This window comes from Simochromis diagramma, unplaced genomic scaffold (genome assembly GCF_900408965.1).
Source record: "Simochromis diagramma unplaced genomic scaffold, fSimDia1.1 OVJJ01000320.1, whole genome shotgun sequence".
Classification (NCBI taxonomy): Eukaryota; Metazoa; Chordata; class Actinopteri; order Cichliformes; family Cichlidae; genus Simochromis; species Simochromis diagramma.
This window is the reverse complement of record NW_024386773.1, coordinates 7522443-7545253: the sequence shown is the minus strand read 5'-3', so window position 1 is coordinate 7545253 and position 22811 is coordinate 7522443. Positions and strand designations below refer to the sequence as shown.

Here is a 22811-nt window from a genome sequence, read left to right as displayed (position 1 = left end):
TTCAAAGTCAACATTTAAGCCAATTAATTGTTATATGCCTTATTAGACTATATTTAAGATGTTTTTGGTTAGTTAGTGATGTATGTATCTGATGTCAGTTTTTCAAGTTGCGTAAGATCCTGCATGTCACAGGGGTTTTCCTTTATTTTTTGTTTATTTGCGTGTTTGTTTTTTAATTAAGTAGACTTGTCTATGTTACATTAGCTTCAATATTCAGGCATTTTAATCAAAATAACAAAATAGTGTATTTAGCAACTAGTTTGCAGATACAGATATACTATTTTCCTGGAGTTTAATTCAACTTTCAAGCCCCCGGTTTTGAACCCCTACTGTGTTAGCTGCCTTTTAACCGCAGTCATTTAAAGAGATTAAAATCTGGGCGCTGGGTTTATGCTTTCACACAGCATTCAGCATGAATCAGTGTGCCTCAGGGACACGGGATTGGCTCATCAAAGAATAAATCTTTGCAAACTGACATGCCAATGAAGCCTGTTCCTGCCTGATATACATTTATTTCTCTCCCTTACTTTAAAAAGATATCTTGATCTCCGTGAGACTACCTATATGAAGATAAAACAAAAACTAATTCACCCATGAGTAATAAATTATGAGCCACATACGTATTGAGAGAATTCTTACATAGCCTACGCTGGAACTTCAGTTCATGTCAGAACAGGTTTCAGCTTTCATTTCAGCCAATCCAGCGGCTCTATCTTTCTGGAGAAAGATTATTAATATTCTGTTATTGTTCAGAAGCTGAAATAAAAACACTCTATTACACTATATTTCTCCTTTTCCTTATGGTAAGAGACACTGTTAGATAAGGAGCAAGGCATCCTAAATGTTTATTTCATGTATCAGTACAGTGGTGCACTTTTTACCTGAGCATGGTGGAGTTGCAGCAGGCTACTGCCCCCAGGCTAGTGAACCAAACCCCACCCAATCTTCTACACTGGACTGAACCTGAAGCTTTTCTCTGTGGAGGTTGCACGTTCCCCATGTGCCTGTTTCCTGACACACTCAAAGGGCATACACATATGGGTAACTGGTGACTCTGAACTGGCCTTGGGCATTGAAGTGGGGTGTTTGAAATGCATATAATAAAGTGCTGTATGAATGTCTCTGTGAATGGTGAGCGGTTAGTATGGGCTCTACATAAATACCCTTCAAATTCTATTTACCGTGTCATACATTATACTTTAAGTACTGTGGTATTCTAGTAGTTTCATTTATTATGCCAATTTGGTCAGTCATACAGATTCAGCTCTTGTCTTCACATTGTTTATTTTGAGCAGACTACTGAATACTAAATTAAAAGAGACTTGGTCTACTATTTATTTTAACTCTACTCAGACTTGCATGAATATTATTAATGCCAGCAGAGAGAGAGTATTGATTAGCACAGTCCAGAAACAGAATAACAGTCCACCCGATACTGTCCAAACCAACAAGCCTTTATTTCTGTTTTGCTTTATTTTATCTTTACACTGCTCTTTTGTGCAGCTCAAACACAAAAGTATAGCATTTTAATTAGTGAGCTTTAAAGGTGCTATTTGCTGTCTTTGGTTAGAATGAGCCAGCTCGGTGTTTCTCCATATATCCTGCTCGTGCCTGTAGCTGTATAGTTAGTGCCGAAACACCAGAATGACATCAATCTGCTTATCCAACCCTCAAAAAATAAATAAAAAATAAGCCTAATTTCCATTTGCAAACTATTCCCTCACTAACATGTTTCTGCTACAGTGTAAATAAAATCAGAACTGCCAGAACTTTAAACGTTGAAACTCCACAATCTCCATGTTTGTGTTTATATTAACCGTGTATTTCATATTTCAGTCTCTGCAACAAAAAGGGGAGTTAAAGAGTATAAAATGAAAAAGTTTTGCTGTGTTTGCTGAGACTGAACAGGGCTAACTTTTACCTCAGCTGTCTAAATGTTCTTCTTTTGACTTCCTTGCTTAGGTGCAATGCAGCATTCCAGACAAGTCGAAACATGACGGTGTGTGCGCTCTGTCTCAAAGAATCAGTTAAACTGGGTGGATGCAAAGAAATGGGTCACACACATCTAGCTCTGTAACTTAAGATTGTAAAAAAAAAATTAATAAAGATTGTGTTAAACTCGGGTCACCTCCTGTCAGCTATTCTGAGGTAAGGTATAATTCAGCGATTCGAAAACAGATGAACCCCAGGTGAACACTGCACTGAATTAAAGCTACTTCCGAGATGGCTTTTTTGGTTTTTTTTTAAACCATCACCCCTGCATTTTTAAAAAATACCAAATGAGTTTAGATAAAAGTACAGTTTTCTGTGGCATTCTCCATCAGTAGCTTCACTCAGATTCTCTAAACAAGACATCTGAAAAAATGTGCTTTTGAAGGAAAGGCAAAGACAACATCAGCAAGATTGAAAAGAGCTTATTACGTCTGTCATTTCTTCAAAATTTAGGTTTTTTAAGCATAACTTTTTAAGGATTATTTTATTACTGATACTTTTTCATTAGAGTAATAAGCCCCAGTTGCTATATTCGGATAAAGATTTTCATGGGATTACCAACTAAGATGTATTTTAATCCACAAAATAACATGTAAGGTTACAGGATTTAATAAAGAGGTTGGCAGGTTGATGGTGCTCTCAAATGAACTTCATTTATGATCATCATTATCAAACTATTAATATTAGGAGGTTGTTATACATTTGTGCTTTTTGCCACTTTTTGCACATAGTGGTTTCTATGATTAACATTTGGATGTTTGTGTAATTCATAAACGTTTCTGTGGGGGAGGGGACAGTTCTGGTTTAACATTTAGTTCCCGGGTAAAAGAAAAGGAAAAAAAAAAGAAGAAGCTGTTTTTGGGGTGTGGACTTGCTTCAAGGCAGAAAAGGGGGAGGTTTAACCCTCTTGCTGCTTTTCCATTGGTGGACACAGGGACAAATATGCCTGTACCTGGTGCAGGTAAACAGACTGAAATCAGGCACAGCAGAAGAGGATCACCTGGCGTGACTTAATGCAACACTTTGGTTTCATTTAAATCCACCACCCCGGAAAACTTGACAGCTTTTTCGTTTGTGGCTTTGCACAGGTTTGTGTCGTATACCTTGCCTAACTACACACAAGGAAAGAGAAGGGTTAGCATTCGTAGATTTTTTTAATTCTTTTTTTTTTGGGGTGGGGGGTAAATATCAATTAGTTGTGCCTTGTTGTGTTTTCTAGGTGGCAAGTGCATTGTCTTGTCATACAGGTGAAATGAGACTTCAGACTGAAAAGTGTGCATAGACAGGCAGGTTTTTTTGTAAAGTGAATAATTAAGTGTTAGGAGTAAATGCTTGAGCTGAAGGCTGTGAGATGCTGTAATAGATGGTTACAATTGTGTGGGTTTGGACTGTACGTGTTAATCAGCACCCTGCATTCATCAAGCTGAAAAGACTGCAAAAGGATGGAAAACATCGAAAACAGGTCCTTACTTGTGCAGGGAGAGGCCTCGCCTGGCACACCCTTCACACAGCCTGTACAGAAGGAAACTTGAGCATACACTCCAATGGAACCTGTCTTTCATGTATTTGTTCTCTTTAATTAATCAACCTCTTCTTCCCTGACAGAAACAGAAAGAATGACATCACTGAAATCGGTGTCAACGTTCCCAGTGATTCACCACCTGAAGGGAGGCTTCAGCGTGCTCACTTCACTTGTGAAACCATCCATGTATTCTATCCTTCATTCCACCGGAGTCTGTGTAAAGTGCTAATCAGATTTCAGTGGTTTGAAGAGTAAGACACATGGAATTTTTCATCCTCAGAGAAGCTTAAGTCATATAATCACATTATCAAGGGTTTTAATGGTTGCAACTTTTACAATAAATTTTAACAGGGCTTTGTTTTTTTGTTTTTTAGATAAAAGATATGGCCTTTAATGCCCTTTGAAGGCAATGTGATGGTGAAAGCAACAGTTCTGCACAAGCACTGAAAGAGGACTTGTCCTCCTCATTCATACCTGCAATGCGACAGTAGTTGAATACCGCTGCACTGATTGCACTTTAGAGTTATTGCAGGATCACAGAGTGCTGGCAGCCCCACTTTATGTCTTTTTGACTGTCACTCACAGAGGTTGCTGTGTCCTCACCCTGTCTCTCTCTCTCTCTTTACACTTACTTCTCCGAGACATAGCAATTACATAATGACTCCTAAACTCCCACATTGCCACTTTCACAGCAAGCTCATCTGAGCTTTTGCCAAGATGTATTTTTGTGTCCTTAAAGTCTTATAACTGTACCCAAGAAGCCTCGACATACAATATAACATGTGCACGGAACGGAGTAACCTATTGTTGATTAATGAACATCGCTTTTTCCCTCCAAAGAATATAGTCTTTTCCATAAGGTTTTAAACAATTCTCTGTGGGACAATTAGCCTGGCTCATTAGCACAGGACACTTCCCAGATTACATTCAAAGCCTTAATTATAGCTAAATAGGCAGCTACATTGAGCCCATGTCAACCAACTATAATTCTTCCTCCCAATTAATATAGAGGGAATATAAACTAACAAAAGAACATAGTGCCAGATCAGCAGAGATCTGTACAGACTTGTACTCAGTAACAGGGTTGTTCTGATTGATAGTGACATAATAAATAAGGAACTATTAGGTATTTGAATTAAAACACATCTGAAAGGTCTTTTTAACAAAGAAAAGGGCATCATGTTGTGAATTAATAACTACCAAAGCCATTACATGGGGAAAAAAGACAGTGCAATTCCCAAATTTTAAGCAAAATCAGGAAACTGTGGAAAATAGTGTACTCAGTATATTTCAAAGACAGAATAACCGATGCATGACCCAGAGTTTCAAAAATTCTGTCTGAGGTTAATCTCAGCCCAGTGATCAACTGATCCCAGCAGGCCTCACATGCTAGAAAGATTTTTGATTTTCTCCACAGCAGACTTCTCGTGTGCTACACACCCCAGCCTGCTGTTCACCTTCCTGTTTGATGCAATTATAACCAGAGGGCTTAGTGCTGCATATAGCGAGCTAAAGAATAAACGCAGGTCAGTGATCAGTGAGGAACTCATGGTTTTCTTCACAGTGAGGGTGTACACCCAAAGCCCATTATCTGCCCCATACAAGACAACATACAAGGTCATAAGTGCCAACACAGCTTTGGCAGCTCGTTGTTCAGCTCCACTATTTCCAGCACCACCGCCACCACTACTGCGGAGTCCCTTCACCTGCTGGCTGTGCTTGTAAAGGAATACCAGGATAATCAGACTTGCGAGTGTCATGACGGCCATGGGCACAATATCCCTGACAACCTGGATTGCCCCGTTGGCATCTTTGGACAGCTTTGAAGGAAAGTTCAAATAGCAGAATTGTACATTAAGGCCATTTTCTATCGGGCTAGTTTCATTCTTGGCACTGATAGAAAACAGTATGGCTGCTGTCGTCATGCAGGCATTGAGAACCCAAAGGAAGAGGAACACAAAGGCCAAATAGTGACCTAACAAGGCACGAACAGAAGCCCAGCTTGATCCTGGAGGGGCAATGCTCAAGCACTGATAGGTACTCAGCAGGAAAGTGAGCCAGATTGAGAGGCCACGTGTTGCTCTATAGATAAAGATCACTGATTTACAGCCTGTGTCTCCAAAGATGTCGGCCAGACGGAAGGAGGCCAGGGTCTCCGTCAAAGCACGTACACCCACCACCAGCAGGTTGACACAGGTCAGGTGCAGGAGAATAGCATCAGCTGCTAAAAGTCGCTTCTCCTGGTACAGCAAGAGGAGGAATGCCACAATTACAGTGGCATTACCTGGAATTCCCACAACGGCCAGGAAGAGAAAGATCATCCCACGGACAAACACTTCTAATGCCATTCCTACAGGAAGTTGAAAATCAATAAAATCACATTATCAATATGTTATTTGTCATGCACTTCTAAATGTCAAATGGTGCCTAGCATTTAAATGGTTTCAGGAAAAAATCGTTTCGAAGTTTAACTCCTACCTGAGAACCGTCGAAGCTAAAGAGGTCTAAAGTGGACCTTGTGCCTGTCACGCTGTGATCCTTCTCTCCTGATGTAGTCAGGGTGTTTGTGTTCTTATACTGGCAGACAGGTAAGATCTGTTTTGCATGGTCCATTGACTTCTCTTCCCTCAGCCTCCAATTACTTGAGATCAATTCAGATGACTGCTTCTGTACCTGTATTGGGTTTCAGACAGGATAACACAGTGGAAGCTGTGTGTGTCCTCGTACAAAGAGCTTACCAGTGGATGAGAGATATGACATTAATGAAATATCTATCAGTCCCATGTTTATTGTCAAAAAAAAGAGATCACAATCATTCCTCCATGTCACTGTTTCACTGAGTAGAGAGAATTAAATCAATTTTCTAATTACTGAACCTATATGCAGATCTCTGTGTAAAACCCTCAACAATACTTTTGCATTTTTCATATCTACAATCTTTTTTTAAAGCCACTGCAAATCAGAAACCCTCCCTGTGTTGGTTAGAGGCATATCAACACCACAGTGTCCTCCAGTGGAGGAAGAGGAAACAAAGGAAAAATTCAAAGGACATTCGACTCACTCTTCACGGTAGATCACCTGCAATTTTCATTTGGAGCGTGATCCGATTTATGATTTATGGTTGCGAAATTCATCCACAGCAATAAAAATTATTAATAGAATTTAGCCTAAACTGTGAGGATGCTGCAAGGACAATATGATTTAACATCAGGGAACTGCTAGAGAACATTAAGCTTAATTCCTGTAAGAACACACAAGACACGTCCTACTTTGAAAATTATAGAGTACTTGAAATAGTGTGGCTACATTCAGGAAACCCTGATTAAGTATTTATTTATGAATATAATGTATGTGTTGGCACTAATGGTGGTTTGATACAATTTCTCCTTGAAAATTCTTGTTCTGTTTTGTTAATTGAAATACTTTTTCTCTGTCATTGAAAACCAACTGGGTAAAACTGAACATGCAAATGCACAAAATATTTAGATTTGTTTATTACAGTTTAATTTTTTCATCTAGTCTAGTATGTTTCCCTCTATATTTATATGTTGACGTTTTTAATGAGTCTGGATATGTATCATTTAGTGCGGACGTTCTGTGCCTCTCTGTGTTAGTCCAGCTTTTATGAAAATAGGAATTAAATTAAAAGCCAGTCATGTTATGTTTTTGATTGAACATTACATGAAAATCAGCTATGTTTATGTATAGAAAAAGAAATCAAATGTGAGCTCCCGAAGAATTTAGAGTGAATGAGTTTTAGATGATGAAGACAAATGAAATGTAAAATGCTGGGAGGTCAGCTGTCCCCATCTCCTTGTGAGACTGTTAAGTCAAAATCTTCTGAAAGTGCATTTTTCTTTCTATTGGAAAGATTAAAAGGTGCAGTGAGAATACAATGAATAACCCCTCTGCCAGTTCAGAGATTTTGCACTCATCAGCACACACAAAGGAACAAAAGAGTGTAAAGTGATATTTCTCTTAACTAAACTGAGATGAACATCTAAGAATGGACCTGATTTTTTAAAAATGCATTAACATAAACCGCAATGGGTTTTATCAGTTTCACATGACGATACGCGAGGCTCTGCAAGGGTCTGTTTGTGTCCTAGTAACATAAATTTCATCATTACAGGGTATGCATGATATTTGCATGCCGTCCAGATTGTTCCAATTGTGTGGGCTTTTCTAGAAGCCACTACACAACTGTGCACTTGAGCTGAAAGCATTTTTTACACATATAGAATATGTATGTACAGCATGGACAATAATAAATCTCTGCTGTCTGCAGCTTCAAGGGAATATAATATTATATAACAAGAATAGTTTTTTGACACACACGCTCATATTCACCTGTTGTTCTGACAAACAACAAAATTATAATAGGAGAATAGGAGCAATGCTAAAAACAGATTACATCAGCGAGAACATATCTCCTGTCAAGAGAAAAAAAGAAATCTTTAACTCGCAATGAAGCCTACTGTTGCAATCCCCTGAGAAGGACATGCTCGAACTTGCCATTTTAATTAGCTCTCAGAACATTTAAACATGTTACAAAAACACACAGGGAAGCAAATAACACATCTAGTGATTATCTATTCCAAGGCTCCCCCCCGATCCCACCTCCACCCCCAGGGAAAAGCAGGCTTCTCAAACAACACCGTTTTAGCACAAAAATAAACTTGTGCAGCTGACCAGGTTAGAGTCCTTATAAAGACACATTTGCCATTTACAGGTTAGCTGGTTAGAAAACAGGGGATACTTATAACAAACTTCCGTTGTCGGTGCTAAATGAATAATGTCTAGTTGTCCCTATGCCCCCAATTAGTGCAGACATGCATTGTTATATGGCTAATTGTTTTGCTTCTCTGTGTCTTTAACATGCTCCCAGGACATGATGGAGAAAAGGAGCGCACGCTGAAGCACCAGCTGTGCGTGTAAAGGCCTCTTGATGGCTCATTCAAAGCATCATCAGGCTGCTTTTGCGTAAACAGTAACCACTCACGGCTGTCTCCACGTGGTCAATCAACCGTATTTCTTAAAACTCTGCAGGGAAATAGCTTTATGATATTTCAAAGTGCAGGAAAATAACACTTAAGAATTTACATAAGGAACAGATTTTCCCAGACTGCAACCAACAACTAAAATCTCTTGACCTTCTCTTGAATCTTTGAAAGAAAGCAAATTTCCACGTTCCAAAGTTGTGCCCGTTGAAATGACTCTTCGGCATTCTTAACATTATTTCAAAGTAACCTTATAATTTCCTAAGGGATTAATAAAGTATTCTAACTCTGATTAATATGATCGTAAGTTAAAACTCAGATTGAGCTAGAAAACAATCCGCATACAAAATTCTGCCATCACTACTATTATTATGTTTTTGGGCAGTATTTTTAAAAAGGATATTTTTACCCCATTACACTGAGAACATGTTAATCATGGATCTGTTATAAGCCATGTAGTGGTCAATACAACAAGCCAAAAAAGTGTATCAACATCCATGGGGACGCTGTCTCCTTTGTGGGTCTTGTCCTCTGAGACCATGAGTCATATTTAGTTTGTTGCACTAATATCTTGGCCGATCCTTAGGGGCATCTAGGATTATATATTGAACTTACAAAGGCTCTCCAACATTTAAAGCACTAAATACTTTACTTTTTCTCTTCAACTTCAGGTGAGCATCATTTTCACTACAGGTGACACAATTGGTGTTATCTGGTTTTATCAAAACTCGTGTAGTCATCTTGAAAGATTAAGGTTATGTGTATAGTATTTATCACAGTTTTGGTTTTCTGCTTTGTTAATCACGACAGCTGCAGGTCTTGGTGGCATGGATCTGTGTGTGACCATCAAAGGTGTCTCCTTCCTCTTGCAAACAGGTATGGGCGTTTTAGGAAACACTGTGGTACTTTTGGCGTACACACATATCGTTTGCACTGGACCGAAGCTCCTTCCTGTGGACATGATCCTGTGCCACCTGGCCTTTACCAACCTGTTGCTGCTGCTGACCCGCAGTGTCCCCCCGTCAATGACGGTGTTCGGGCTGAAGGCCCTATTGAATGATCCGGGCTGTAAGGTGGTGATCTATGCTTACCGCATTGGCCGGGCTTTGTCAGTCTGCATCACCTGCATGCTAAGTGTGTTTCAGGCAGTGACCATCACCCCTACTGGGCCTTACTTGTCCAGGCTGAAGCCTTCACTTCCATCCCTGGTTATTCCCACCTTTGCAGGGCTGTGGCTCTTCAATATGGCCATATGCATATCAACTCCATTATTCTCCATGGCTCCACGAAATGGCACTGTCTCTGCCTTTACCCTAGACCTGGGCTTCTGCCTTGTAGACTTCAGAGACAACTTGTCCTATGTGATTAACGGGGTGGCTATCTCTGGGAGGGATTTTGCATTTGTTGCCCTGATGGTGGGCTCCAGCTGTTACATCCTGCTGCTGCTCCACCGCCACAGCCACCAAATGAAAGGGATTCGTCGCTCTCAGGGTGGAGGGGCAGAGACCAGAGCAGCCAAAGCAGTGCTAACCCTGGTAGTTCTCTATGTGGTCTTCTTTGGGATTGAAAATGTGATCTGGATCTACATGCTGACGGTGGCAAAAGTGTCACCGGTGGTGGCTGATATGAGGGTGTTTTTCTCTTCATGTTATGCCTCTCTCAGCCCCTACTTTATCATTTCTTCAAACAAAAAGGTCAAAGCAAAGATCGTGTGCACAGCTGAGCATGAGCAGCCATCAGCGGACACTCAAGATTCGAATGACAAATGACTCTGTCTCTATCTTAACAGCCTGCTGATTCACCTGCTAGACAGCAGAGTTGTTCTATCAGACCTTATCATTTTCAGGATACTCTTATTTAGCTATTATTTAAACAGTAGAACTAGAGAGTAGTGTTGTACAGCTGTATGTATTCTTAATATTTTCATCTGAATTCTAATTAAATGTAAATTACAATCACATGTACCTGTAATATAGTTTGTGCTAATTGAGAGAGAACATTCTCTTTAGTCATATATGCCAGAAATCCCCTCTTCCTCCTCGCCTCCTTATCCTCATCATTGGTTTGATACAAAAGAAATTAAAAGTTGAGCTAGAAGCATTTTTACACAGAAAAATTCTTTCAGGAATTTTCAGGGAGTCTACACCCTAAAACCAGGAATACTGGGATTTACAACATGTCTTGGAAATTTATTTTTAAAAAGTTTCTTGTAGGGCTTAGAAGATTAAGAAGTTAAATTAATATGTAAAAATAATTCAGAGGGACCCTTTTTGCATTAAAGTACGGCTATGGTATTATATAAGGGACAAGCTTAAACGTGAGCGTAAATGATACTACAGTTCCTACAGCAGCTGCGCTGTCAGTGGCCGAAATGTTATGGAGAAATTGGGTATTCTGTTCCCACGGATTAGCCTTTCAGGTAGCACTTGCCCTCTGAAGATGTATGCGTTTCATCACTGAAGTACGTATACTGACAAATATGTAGCATAGTTTTTGTCTATAATTTTAGTTCATGCTTATTACTTAATGTTGACAATTGCATACGTCTTTGAAAGGGGTTTCTCTTTTGAATAACCTGAAATGGCCACCTGACAGACAAACCTCAGGGAATACTGTGATCCAACTAAAGAAAAACAACAAACCCAGGAAAAGGGAAGCGGAAGAATGGGCTAAAAAGTGTAAAATAGCTTAAATAAACAAGTAGACATATGTGTGAAAGCAGAAGAGCTGTTAAAATGTAGTATTTTCAGAAATTATCCGCGTCGAAACTTACCGGAAGAGGTAAAGTAAGCTGTAATCGGCGCTAGTAGTTAGCTCAGTTGCACAAAAAGACGCTGCAGCGTGCAGCGACCCGAAACTGATGACAAGAAAGTGTTAACGATCAGTTTGTAATGATCAGAAAGGGTTTCTTCCAGTTTGTGCCAAAGCTACCGTGCTGTTTAATTCCAGGTAAAAATAATTTCAGATAATTACTTTGGCTACTTTTAGCTAACCCGTAGCGCACCTGTGTATACACAGGTGCTTGTTTCACACCAAAACGCGTTCATTTTATCTCTGCTTTCCCTTGCGGGCCTCTCGTTTAAGTTCTGCTTTTCCAAGCTTCAGCATTGTGTCCGTGCACCATATCTGATTAGGGAACACATCTGGATTTCTCCACACTCCTCCTCTCTTTACCGTGAAATGACCTGATCCGAGTTGACCGGTTCCCCTGTCTAATAACAATGGCAACAATAGCCTGGTACCAAGAAAAGGTAAGCGCAACACATCCAGTACAGTTAGTGTCATTTAGGAAAGTCTTAGAAACTCATCACTTGTTACAAACCTATACTATATATTTTACCAGTAAAGTCTAGTAATATAACGTAAGATATGTAATGAGCCTTGTTTGTGGTTCTTTACTTACTTGTTTACTACTTAGTACATTAAAAACTCTGCTAAACCATAGACATCTACCTAATTACTGTTACTATTAATCTGATTTATTTTGAAGTGGCTGTTATTACAATTATAATAATTTAATTCATAGTCATTCAATCTTGAATCCATATGCTCTGATTTACATCCTTATATCTCACAATTTATTAAATCATTTCCTTTACCTCTTTGTTCCCTTACTCCTTACAAAAATTGATTTAAATAAAAACAAAAGTGTGGTTATATCACACAAGCTTTCCATAGATTTAACTGGACATGTTTTTGTTTGATCATTTAGTTGTTATTATCACCTCTTGTGTTTTCTTTGAATTAAGATAATTAGAAGAATTATATTTTGTTATAGATCGGGGCATATGATCAACAAATCTGGGAGAAATCTCTTGAGAAAGCCGATCTAAATGTAAGATACTCATTTTTCTCTTTAATGGAATAAATGTTTGTGTATTTTTAGTGCATTTGACCTCTAAGTTGAGTAAGAAGCCCTTACTATTTATATAGGGTTTGGACAGCAAACCAAAGAAGACGGGGCACATCAAGCCAGACCTTATTGATGTTGATTTAGTAAGAGGTGAGTGTGAATAAGGAGCATTAATTGTTTTGAAATGTATTTGAGACATTTCTCCAGGTTTCTTGTCAAGCAGATAAACTATGCAATGTATATATGTATGTGCAGTGCTTTATCTGCCTCTGTTTAATCTCTTCTTTACTTTAACCTTGCTCCATCACTTAGTAAATGTAGTTTTAACAGACCACCCCTTTCATCCCATCAGGATCTACATTTAGCAAAGCCAAACCAGAGAGTCCATGGACAGCGCTGACTCGAAAGGGTCTGGTCAGAGTGCTGCTGTTCCCGTTCTTCTTCCAGTGGTGGATCCAGGTGACCTCCATGTCCATCTCCTCATGTATCCTCATGCTCTACATTATGCAAGGTTAGCTCACCACCACTCATCTTGCAACTATAGCCTTAAAACAAGACTGACCTCAACTCAAACATCAGTGTAGACATTCAACCTAGACCAGGTTCCATGCATCAGAACAGTTTTTAATTTACTGGATAAATAACTTTGTATCTGCTTAGAGAAGAGTTTCAGTGAAGAATAGAAAACTCTTCTTTAACAGCATAAGTCAGCATTCGTGTGCTGGAAGAGCTAACCAAACCGAATGACTGAATGCGTCTTTGTGTTTATTTCTTTAATCAAAATACACAGAATCAGAAAAAACGTTAATAATTTCCCAAGGGCAAATTGCTTTATGTCAATTACTGAAATATGTGTTAGTTGCAGATCTATGCAAGAATAGACTATTTTGTTATATTTTATAACTTTTTAATATATTATTTGATTTAGTTTAGTTAGTTACTGATCTCACTGTCTTGGAACAACCGTGACCAACTGTGGGATTCAAGTATTCCGATTCTGCTTCTAATACTGATAATAGAAGCACAAGAAAGCTCTGGTTTAAATGGTGTGGAGCCTTACGGTCACACAGCAGCTGCCACATGACACATAAAAACTCTTCAGTTGTGTCATTTGGATTGTCGCCCCCTTGGCCAACAGTTCAAAATATGGGCTGCAGAAATGCACTAACCACCGCCAAAAAAGCAGCATGCCCTCTCTCACAACCACTCACTGATTAATTCCAGTCCACCTTAACTCCCTGAAAGCAATTAGTGGAAACATCAGGAGTACTTTACTGTGACCGTGTCTTCAAATTGTTGCCTGCAAGCACCCAGACACATGCACACTCCTTTCCAAATAAGTTTGATTTTGTTGGTTTTGTTTAGGTTGTTTGATTACATATATTTAATTGAAGAAAGGTCTCGATATGCTCTGTTTGTGGTTCATGAAGTTAGATCTATTGCTGCAGGCTCAATTCGCCAGCTATTCAACACAGCTTACATTCATTTATATGCAACACTAAACTTGTTACCCATCACACCTGAGGAGCACAGAAGAGACCTCATTAGTAAGCATGAATTCTGTTATAATGTCTCCCCTAAGAGACTGTTTTGTTTGCTGTTGCAAAATGTTTTGCTCCCCTCAGTGGCAGCGGTGCTGCTGTACTTCGAGGTCCCTAGGGCGACTGCCAGCGAGGTGTTTGGACCCATGTGTCTGATGCTGCTGCTGGGTACCGTGCACTGCCAGATTGTGTCGACTGAGTCCAGCCGGTGGCCCTCAGGCAGTCCAGCTGCCAGCAATACCACCAGCCCCACGCGCAGAAGGAGGTAGTTTCCTCATTGTTAGGCGCTGCACGCATTTAGTGGTTAGACTAACACAGAAACACACTCACACTCCTTGTGGCTCATGCATAAAGTTCCATGTTAAACATGCAGATAGACCCGAAACACTACTCCTAAACATGAGATTTGCCCTATCATTGTTAACTTATTTAATGTTACATAACTATTATGAACAACATCTCCATATAAAAAACTGTAATATTCAGTACGACTTCTCATGACACTGATCATTTGCTACATTTTCTTTCATTTGCTTTTGAGAGAGTTACTGTATTAACTGAATATCTGCTTTTCTTCGTTTTTCATGTACAATGTGGCTCTCACATCCCAGGTTATGCTGTACATGAAAACAGATCTCACATGAAAATCCCTTTTGTTGTGCATGTTAAATATAAACTAATTATAATGTCATTATTTAATATACTAATACAAATAATAAAAATGTCAAAAGACGGTAATTACCATCATTTACCTTTGACTTGTCTTTTGACTTTCTCTCCTTTAGGCCAAGAAAGAACAGAGGGTTGAAGAAATCTGAAGAAAAGAACAACAGTGGGGAGGCGGAGCTCCTGGGCTGCTGGCAGTTTGAAGAAAACCAGCATTTATACAGGAAAGAGGAGAGAATGGTACAGTTTCTCATCTCTACTCGATCTTTAGAGTCAAAAAATGTCAGTCAGATGTGATGGATGGATGGATGGATGTATAAGTGCCAAACTAGTCTGAAATTTCCCTTAAAAAGTATTTTTAATTGCTGTGTCTAAATGACTGAACTGTATATAGGGTCTGCTTGCTTGATATAGATTTACCATCCTGTTAATGCTTTTAGGTGTAAGTCTACCTCCTCTGGCCTTGTGCTGTTGTAAGAATTTATTCATATAAATAATACATGCATATATATAGTAGTCAGTGTTTGTAAAATTCATGTGCATGCTTTAAAAAAAAAAATATATATATATATATATATATATATATATATATATATATATATATATATATATATATATATATATTTGTGATGATGTTTTACAGAACAAAGGAAAGTCAGGATTTAGGGATTCTGATGAGCTCTCCAGTGAGGAAGAGGAAGGAATACAACCGCTGGAAGTAACGCAAATACCATTTCACAGTGAAAGAAACCCCACTACAGCTCCTGCATCAATATCGTCTATTCGGAAAAGAAACCAAAAGTCTGACCCCGTAATTACACCGAGGCCTCAGGTAAACTTCACTGTATACCATCAAAGTTGCTTAATGGATTTTTAATGTACAGCAAGCTTCTGGGGAATTTAAGAAGCACATACATTAATAAAGCCTGATGTGGAAGATGCAAATTACAATTCTAGGCTTTGCTTCAGAGATGGCACTGAATTAGCAGTTTATTTAATAGTAATTTGTCTAGTTTTGTTTTAGAGATTTGATGTGAAGTAACTTCAATGTCGCATACAGAACACTGCCTCTGGTTTAATTTGCTCAGGACGGGAGTGAAGCCTTTATCAAGGTGAAGCCCCGTGAGGTGGAGCGTCTCAGGCCGAGCGTGGGCTCTCGTCCTGCCTCCGACACCGATGACACAATGTGGGAGGAGCTTCTCCAAGGCCCTCCCTCCACAGGGAGCAGTGACAGTGACGATAGTGGGAGGTGCAACGCCAGCATGAGCCTCCCACAAAACGACACTCTGACCAGCGATGACGAGGATGAAAGCCTACAACAAGCAATCACTGGAGTAAATGCAAACACATCTTAAATACTACACATTATTCTGGACGTTGTGACTAAATATGTTGTTTTATAAAAATTATGAGCAGTCTCAAAAGTCTTGACATGTGGTTAAGCTTCAACTTCACAGGCCTGTTGCCGATTAGATTACACACTAAACATGCATGAATTGTGAACAGGATGTTGTCTGTGGTGTTTCGTTTCAGAACCAGCTGTCTTGGCTGCAGGCGTGTCACCCATCCAAGGATCGTGTCAGTGCCATCATTTGGGAGCAGGGCGAGTGTAAGAAAGCAGAAATGTCAGTACTGGAGATCAGTGGGATCATCCTCACACGGGTACACACTTTCCTCTTTATATTATTAACAGCCAGTCCAGCATAATGCACATTTGAAAACAAACAATTTCCTAATAATTACAGTTACGGTCAGATCTTTAGTGGCGAAATACCACCTTGAAATAATTTCAAATTCTACCGATAGAGCAAAAAATAAAGTGCCAGGCAAAAATTAAGAGCCAAATTTTACCTCATTACTGTGCCAGAATTTGTTATTCTGACTCTTTTGAACATCTAGCTGTCAAATGTGGCAAACTGACAAACGCAGATAACGGAAGAAATATTCAAAGTCTGAGGTAAATGTGTAAAATATGTTGTCAAGAGAGTCCAAGAAAGTCTGTAGCTTTCATTGCATAAAAATATTCCAGCACATGTCTCTGGTCTTAAACGCCTCCCTTCTTGTGTTTGTTATTACCAGGTGAAGTTAGTAGAGCAGGGAATGGGCTATCTCGTTCTTGGCGGGCTCATCACTGTCACTCTGGCACTGCTGCCCTTTGCCTTCCGCTTGGCTCAGCGGCTGGACATGTCGGGCCTCAGCTCCCTGCCTCCGTCAGAGCTGATAGAAATAGCAGTGGGGCCGTTAAATACACAAGCTCATGCCTTTTTCTTCATCACGACAGTGCAAAGAATCTGCCTCACGGGGCTGTTCTTCTTCATGATGTGCGTGGCTGAGAGAACATACAAACAGGTGAATGGTGATTCAGGAAATGCACATCACAAAAATGTACTGTCCCAGGTTCTCAAAATGTGAAAGATATTTAGGTTTTTGGTTGTTTGTTTGTTTGTTTTACTGTTGACTGGACAAAATAATTGTTTATGCTTAATGTGCTCTTAATTGTTTGAGCCATTCTGTCTCTCTGCTACCTTGTCATCATTTATATATATAAGTTGTGTTTTTACTAGAAGATGTTTTCAGTGCTGCATCCTAAATGTGATCAGTTTTAGCTCTGCTGCAGTGCGTCACAGTATTTTTTTATGTCTGCCCAACAGAGACTTTTATTTGCCAAGTTCTTTAGCCACCTAACTTCAGCTCGCAAAGCCAAGAAATCTGAGATTCCCCATTTCAGGCTGAAGAAAGTTCAGAATATAAAGATGTGGTTGTCGCTTCGATCTTTTCTCCGGGTTTGTATTTTCCTGCCAAAACACTCCCAATCTCAATTTATTTCAACATTTTGCTCGGTGTAGACTTGTCGTTTTAACCGTGCGTCATTGATTTGTTTGTGCTTCGCAGAGACGAGGTCCGCAGCGCTCCGTTGACGTCATTGTCTCCACTATTTTTCTTTTAGCACTTTCCATTTCATTCATCATTTGTGCTCAGGTCAGTCGTATGGGAGAACATTGATTTAATCATTTTGTGCAAATACTGCGATTCTAGCACGGAGATCAAATAGCAAGGAGACGGCCTCAAAACATGCAACCATTTAATCATATTACCCTACTGAAGATAAGCCGTGAAGCTAAGATGGAAAGTAGTTTATATGCTCTGTTAGGTGCAAAGAAATCCAATTTTCACAACAAAGCCGGGGTCAATAAATGTAAGCAGTGTTGCTTTCTTTTTTCAGCTTCTGCAAAGCCACAAGACATTCCTAGAGTCTCTAATGAACTGGGAGCTCATGGTGTGGTGCGCCTCTCTCGTCCTCTTTCTGTTAAGGCTCGCCACGCTGGGTTCAGAGACCAACTCCAAGTATAGTAACTCTTCTGTGCTGCTCACTGAGCAGGTAAAGCTCCCCCCCAGGCTGGAAAAGACACAAGATTCCAGGCTATTTCTCTGGCTGATTAGTCCATTGATTTAATGTAGGTTTAAATACATTATTTGGCCTTCACTGTAACATTAACACGGTGTAAAACTGTTTTTGTTTCCAGATCAATTTGTATCTCAGGATGGAGAAAAAGCCCAATAAGAAAGAAGAACTCAGTATTGTGAATAATGTTTTGAAGCTAGCTACAAAACTAATGAAGGTAAGCCCAAATTTTCACTGAAGCTAAATGCAGTTCCCAGTCAAGGTTGTTATGCAGTCCGTGTAGAGAATGCAATTATAATATTATAACTTTGCAGTGAGCTGGGGATTTTTCTTTCTTTTTCTTTTTTCTTTCCTCAGTCCCTGTCATGTCTCTGTTGGTACTCTCTAACATCCATCAGCTTAATCACTCTTTCTTCCTCACTACTGATCTCCTTGGGACAGCCGTAATAACTTTGTGCTGAAGGATATGCTATAAATTTGATTGTATTGCAATATGTAATTGTTATATTTCTCATGAAGGCCAAGTGGAGTCCCCTTTGTCAGTGGTTTTTCATCCTTAATAAATTCTGGCTTTGATCATTTTTAGCCTCAGGGTATGGGTACCCATGTCATAAATCTTAGATAACATTTTCTTCCTCCTTACATCTTCCAGGAGCTCGATACTCCTTTCAGACTGCTGGGTCTCACAGTGAACCCTCTGATCTATAACATCACCAAAGTTGTCATTCTCTCTGCTGTGTCTGCCGTAGTCAGTGACCTGCTTGGCTTCAACATCAGAGTGAGTAAAGTTATAATGAAAAAGGTTGAAATTTGCCTAAAAAGACAAGAAAAATAGATGATTTAAGATGCACATCCTTGATCACTCTGGGCTCCATGTTTTGTTTTGTTTTTATCTCTCAAGAAAAAAAATAAAACTTTATCAGTACAACCTGGTTGTTGTTGCTCATATAAGCCTCAACTACTCTAATTTGAGCCATTTAAATAGTGTCTGTGTTTAAAATTGAATATAATGACTACAACTATAAATATTTGCTATAATAAATCACCAGAGGAGCAACTAAAAGTACAGGCTGTACATTTAGTTCTAGTACAGCTGCATGTTGCCCTCTAGCTGTTGGAGCTGTTAGTAGCCTACAGAGTTGACCTGGAAACCTTGCTTTGGTTGAAGCCATCTGGCAGACAAGCTGGAAATGTGCATTTTGAGATTTCAAAATATTTAGCATGTGAATGATAAGAGGAAAAACGTGAACTAAAGCTGCACAGTGACAAACTCCCATGAGTAGCTTAACCACGTGAGAAATATATATTTATGTGGTTGCTTGAAGACAGCAGTATTAACAAATCTTTACTACACTTAATACTTACTTGATTAGTATATAGCTAGAGCATATGATGTGCAAAAACTGCTGTAAATTCCTGTTTATATGTGAATTACGCAATTGAGAAACCTTATGTTAATGTGTTCTCTTTACAACTGTAGAAAAGTGTGACATTGTCTTTATGCAATGCAATTCCAAGCTAAACAAAGCTATTATTCTCACGTGTCTGGCTCTATTCTTAATGCAGAAACATGATACATACAGAGTAAATAGGACTTCTTTGAAAACAGAATAAAAGGTTTCTGGCACAATAAGAGTCTAAAGAGGCCGAAGCTCTAGCAACACTTGTAGTAAAGTCACCAACTTGACCAACTCGTTTCAGTCTGTGGCCTTCATCAGGATCATGAAGAATTGTATACTGCATACAGCACTTTAAATGACATACAGTGGGGCAAAAAAGTATTTAGTCAGCCACCGATTGTGCAAGTTCCCCCACCTAAAATGATGACAGAGGTCAGTAATTTGCACCAGAGGTACACTTCAACTGTGAGAGACAGAATGTGAAAAAAAAATCCATGAATCCACATGGTAGGATTTGTAAAGAATTTATTCGTAAATCAGGGTGGAAAATAAGTATTTGGTCAATAACAAAAATACAACTCAATACTTTGTAACATAACCTTTGTTGGCAATAACAGAGGTCAAACGTTTACTATAGGTCTTTACCAGGTTTGCACACACAGTAGCTGGTATTTTGGCCCATTCCTCCATGCAGATCTTCTCGAGAGCAGTGATGTTTTGGGGCTGTCGCCGAGCAACACGGACTTTCAACTCCCGCCACAGATTTTCTATGGGGTTGAGGTCTGGAGACTGGCTAGGCCACTCCAGGACTTTCAAATGCCTCTTACGGAGCCACTCCTTTGTTGCCCGGGCGGTGTGTTTTGGATCATTGTCATGTTGGAAGACCCAGCCTCGTTTCATCTTCAAAGTTCTCACTGATGGAAGGAGGTTTTGGCTCAAAATCTCACGATACATGGCCCCATTCATTCTGTCCTTAACACGGATCAGTCGTCCTGTCCCCTTGGCAGAAAAACAGCCCCATAGCATGATGTTTCCACCCCCATGCTTCGCAGTAGGTATGGTGTTCTTGGGATGCAACTCAGTATTCTTCTTCCTCCAAACACGACGAGTTGAGTTTATACCAAAAAGTTCTACTTTGGTTTCATCTGACCACATGACATTCTCCCAATCCTCTGCTGTATCATCCATGTGCTCTCTGGCAAACTTCAGACGGGCCTGGACATGCACTGGCTTCAGCAGCGGAACACGTCTGGCACTGCGGGATTTGATTCCCTGCCGTTGTAGTGTGTTACTGATGGTGACCTTTGTTACTTTGGTCCCAGCTCTCTGCAGGTCATTCACCAGGTCCCCCCGTGTGGTTCTGGGATCTTTGCTCACCGTTCTCATGATCATTTTGACCCCACGGGATGAGATCTTGCGTGGAGCCCCAGATCGAGGGAGATTATCAGTGGTCTTGTATGTCTTCCATTTTCTGATGATTGCTCCCACAGTTGATTTTTTCACACCAAGCTGCTTGCCTATTGTAGATTCACTCTTCCCAGTCTGGTGCAGGTCTACAATACTTTTCCTGGTGTCCTTCGAAAGCTCTTTGGTCTTGGCCATGGCGGAGTTTGGAGTCTGACTGTTTGAGGCTGTGGACAGGTGTCTTTTATACAGACGATGAGTTCAAACAGGTGCCATTCATACAGGTAACGAGTGGGGAACAGAAAAGTTTCTTACAGAAGACGTTACAGGTCTGTGAGAGCCAGAGATTTTCCTTGTTTGAGGTGACCAAATACTTATTTTCCACCCTAATTTACGAATAAATTCTTTACAAATCCTACCATGTGGATTCATGGATTTTTTTTTCACATTCTGTCTCTCACAGTTGAAGTGTACCTCTGGTGCAAATTACTGACCTCTGTCATCATTTTAAGTGGGGGAACTTGCACAATCGGTGGCTGACTAAATACTTTTTTGCCCCACTGTATGTGTTAGCATGAGTCCAGTATACTTATCCACCATTCCACTTAATTTTGTGATTACGTAGAAAAAGAATGTTACAAAAATTTAAACAGCCAGTCATCTACAAAGAGTATATGTATCCACCAATGAGGCAGCAGCAAGGGCGGGCTGGGGTAAATATGGAGTTTCCCAAAGTATTGAACTGATAGTTTAATAAGTTTAACCAGCATGTGAAGAGTCTACTTCAGTTTTGCTAGCTATAGATTATAATCATTGCTGAGGTCAGGCCTGTGCCCACCAATAACAACACTAAACATCCTACACACCCTCATTTCCTGCCACAATTTTTACAACTCCTTGTATACATGGTTAAATGAGCTGGTGGAAAATACAAGCACTCATTTGAGGGAACACATCACTCCAGTCCTGGCAGGATGACACTGGCGTCTCTTTCATTCAGATTTATTGATTGCTTTTAAAATACTACATGGTTTGGCTCCACTTTAAATCTCACAAGTCTTAACTCCTTATTTTGCATGTGCTGGCTACTGGTTCCACAGTCCACGATTGAGACAATTGGAGACTGTGATTTTAAATGTCTTTTAAATGCTTTCTCTTCACATCTGTTTTTAAATGGGTTATTTTGCACAGTAAGATGATTAACCTTTTCTTTTTAATTGTTTTGTTTCGTCTCTGCTTAATTTCCAGCTGTGGAAAATCAAGCCTTAAAGGTGAAAACTACAAACCACTAACAGTCAGACACTGGAGACTGCAGACATCTTCTCATCGCCGAAAAGTGTGCAAAGCTACTGACACTAAACTCTGTTATCGGTGCCTTCCAACTGAGCTTCATCAGTCCTTCACAAGCCTGAGATGCTCTGAAAGTCTCCCACACGCCACAGCGCTGGCTGCTCAGCTGACCTGGCATCACATTTTCCATCAGCGTTGCCACAAACTCAGTGCCTCACCTCTGACTTCTGAATGTTCTCTAAATGGTTAAAAATAGCAGCAAGCTGAGGTCTGAGCTCTTTCCAGGCTCCTGTGACAGATTTACACATGTTTCTTGTACATATATGTGGGCATGTGAATGATCAGATAATGTGTAAAGGTTGCTTAGTCTTATTCACTGTTATTTCTTTTAAATATAGTAAAAGTAAGCGTGCCAGTAAATCAAAATAGATGGCCAGATGTGTAATTTTTTTTTCCATAGGACTGAACTTTTATTTCAAACTTTTGTATTATTTAAGGGAACACTGTGATTCTGGGTTGGTTTTATTTATTTAGCAATTGTTCTGTTAAACCATTGTCTTTTGACCACTATCTGCATTTTATAATGAGGTCTGTAATGCTGAATAAAATAACTATGCAAAGAAGCTAGTTGTGCTTATTGTAAAAAATAAATAAATAAATAAATCTTCGCTTTATGGTGAAAAAATAAAAGGATTTTCACCCTTCAGTCTTTGTGTAGCGCTTTTTCTTTTCTTGCTCTT

At 39.6% G+C, this 22811-nt stretch overlaps 3 protein-coding genes across 6 annotated transcripts; 2 read left to right on the top strand and 1 right to left on the bottom strand.

Moving 5' to 3' along the window:
• Positions 1-3116: 3116 nt before the first annotated feature.
• On the bottom strand, positions 3117-6101 carry LOC120717792 (olfactory receptor class A-like protein 1). The gene is made up of 2 exons (XM_040006032.1): positions 5993-6101; positions 3117-5864 (listed from the first exon to the last, which is right to left on the bottom strand). Exon 2 carries the CDS (start codon positions 5860-5862, stop codon positions 4897-4899), a length of 966 nt encoding a protein of 321 aa, XP_039861966.1. The 5' UTR covers positions 5863-5864; positions 5993-6101; the 3' UTR covers positions 3117-4896.
• A 145-nt stretch (positions 6102-6246) lies between these two features.
• On the top strand, positions 6247-10676 carry LOC120717799 (olfactory receptor class A-like protein 1). The gene has a single exon (XM_040006045.1). It carries the CDS (start codon positions 9342-9344, stop codon positions 10281-10283), a length of 942 nt encoding a protein of 313 aa, XP_039861979.1. The 5' UTR covers positions 6247-9341; the 3' UTR covers positions 10284-10676.
• Positions 10677-10881: 205 nt separating this feature from the next.
• phtf1 (putative homeodomain transcription factor 1) lies at positions 10882-22694 on the top strand. Of its 4 annotated transcripts, none has more exons than XM_040005972.1 (17): positions 10882-10975; positions 11649-11765; positions 12293-12349; positions 12448-12517; positions 12720-12878; positions 13993-14173; positions 14694-14814; positions 15218-15406; positions 15663-15908; positions 16108-16236; positions 16654-16923; positions 17226-17357; positions 17467-17553; positions 17798-17953; positions 18099-18194; positions 18630-18755; positions 22030-22694. In XM_040005972.1, the coding sequence occupies exons 2-17, from the start codon at positions 11736-11738 to the stop codon at positions 22048-22050; spliced, it is 2070 nt and encodes a 689-aa protein (XP_039861906.1). In that variant the 5' UTR covers positions 10882-10975; positions 11649-11735; the 3' UTR covers positions 22051-22694. The 4 variants fall into 4 exon arrangements, with proteins under 4 accessions (XP_039861906.1, XP_039861902.1, XP_039861894.1 ...); XM_040005968.1 differs by lacking the exon at positions 10882-10975 and adding an exon at positions 11056-11463; XM_040005960.1 differs by lacking the exon at positions 10882-10975 and adding an exon at positions 11056-11463 and having other exon boundaries at positions 11614-11765.
• Positions 22695-22811: the final 117 nt, after the last annotated feature.

Excerpts from the sequence above, each read along its gene's own strand:
- LOC120717792 (XM_040006032.1), bottom strand. The coding sequence starts at position 5,862 with ATGGCATTAGAAGTGTTTGTCCGTGGGATGATCTTTCTCTTCCTGGCC.
- LOC120717799 (XM_040006045.1), top strand. The coding sequence starts at position 9,342 with ATGGATCTGTGTGTGACCATCAAAGGTGTCTCCTTCCTCTTGCAAACA.
- phtf1 (XM_040005972.1), top strand. The coding sequence starts at position 11,736 with ATGGCAACAATAGCCTGGTACCAAGAAAAG. Across the intron at positions 18,195-18,629 it reads TAGCTACAAAACTAATGAAG|GAGCTCGATACTCCTTTCAG; the intron begins GTAAGCCCAAAT and ends TACATCTTCCAG. Across the intron at positions 18,756-22,029 it reads TGCTTGGCTTCAACATCAGA|CTGTGGAAAATCAAGCCTTA; the intron begins GTGAGTAAAGTT and ends CTTAATTTCCAG.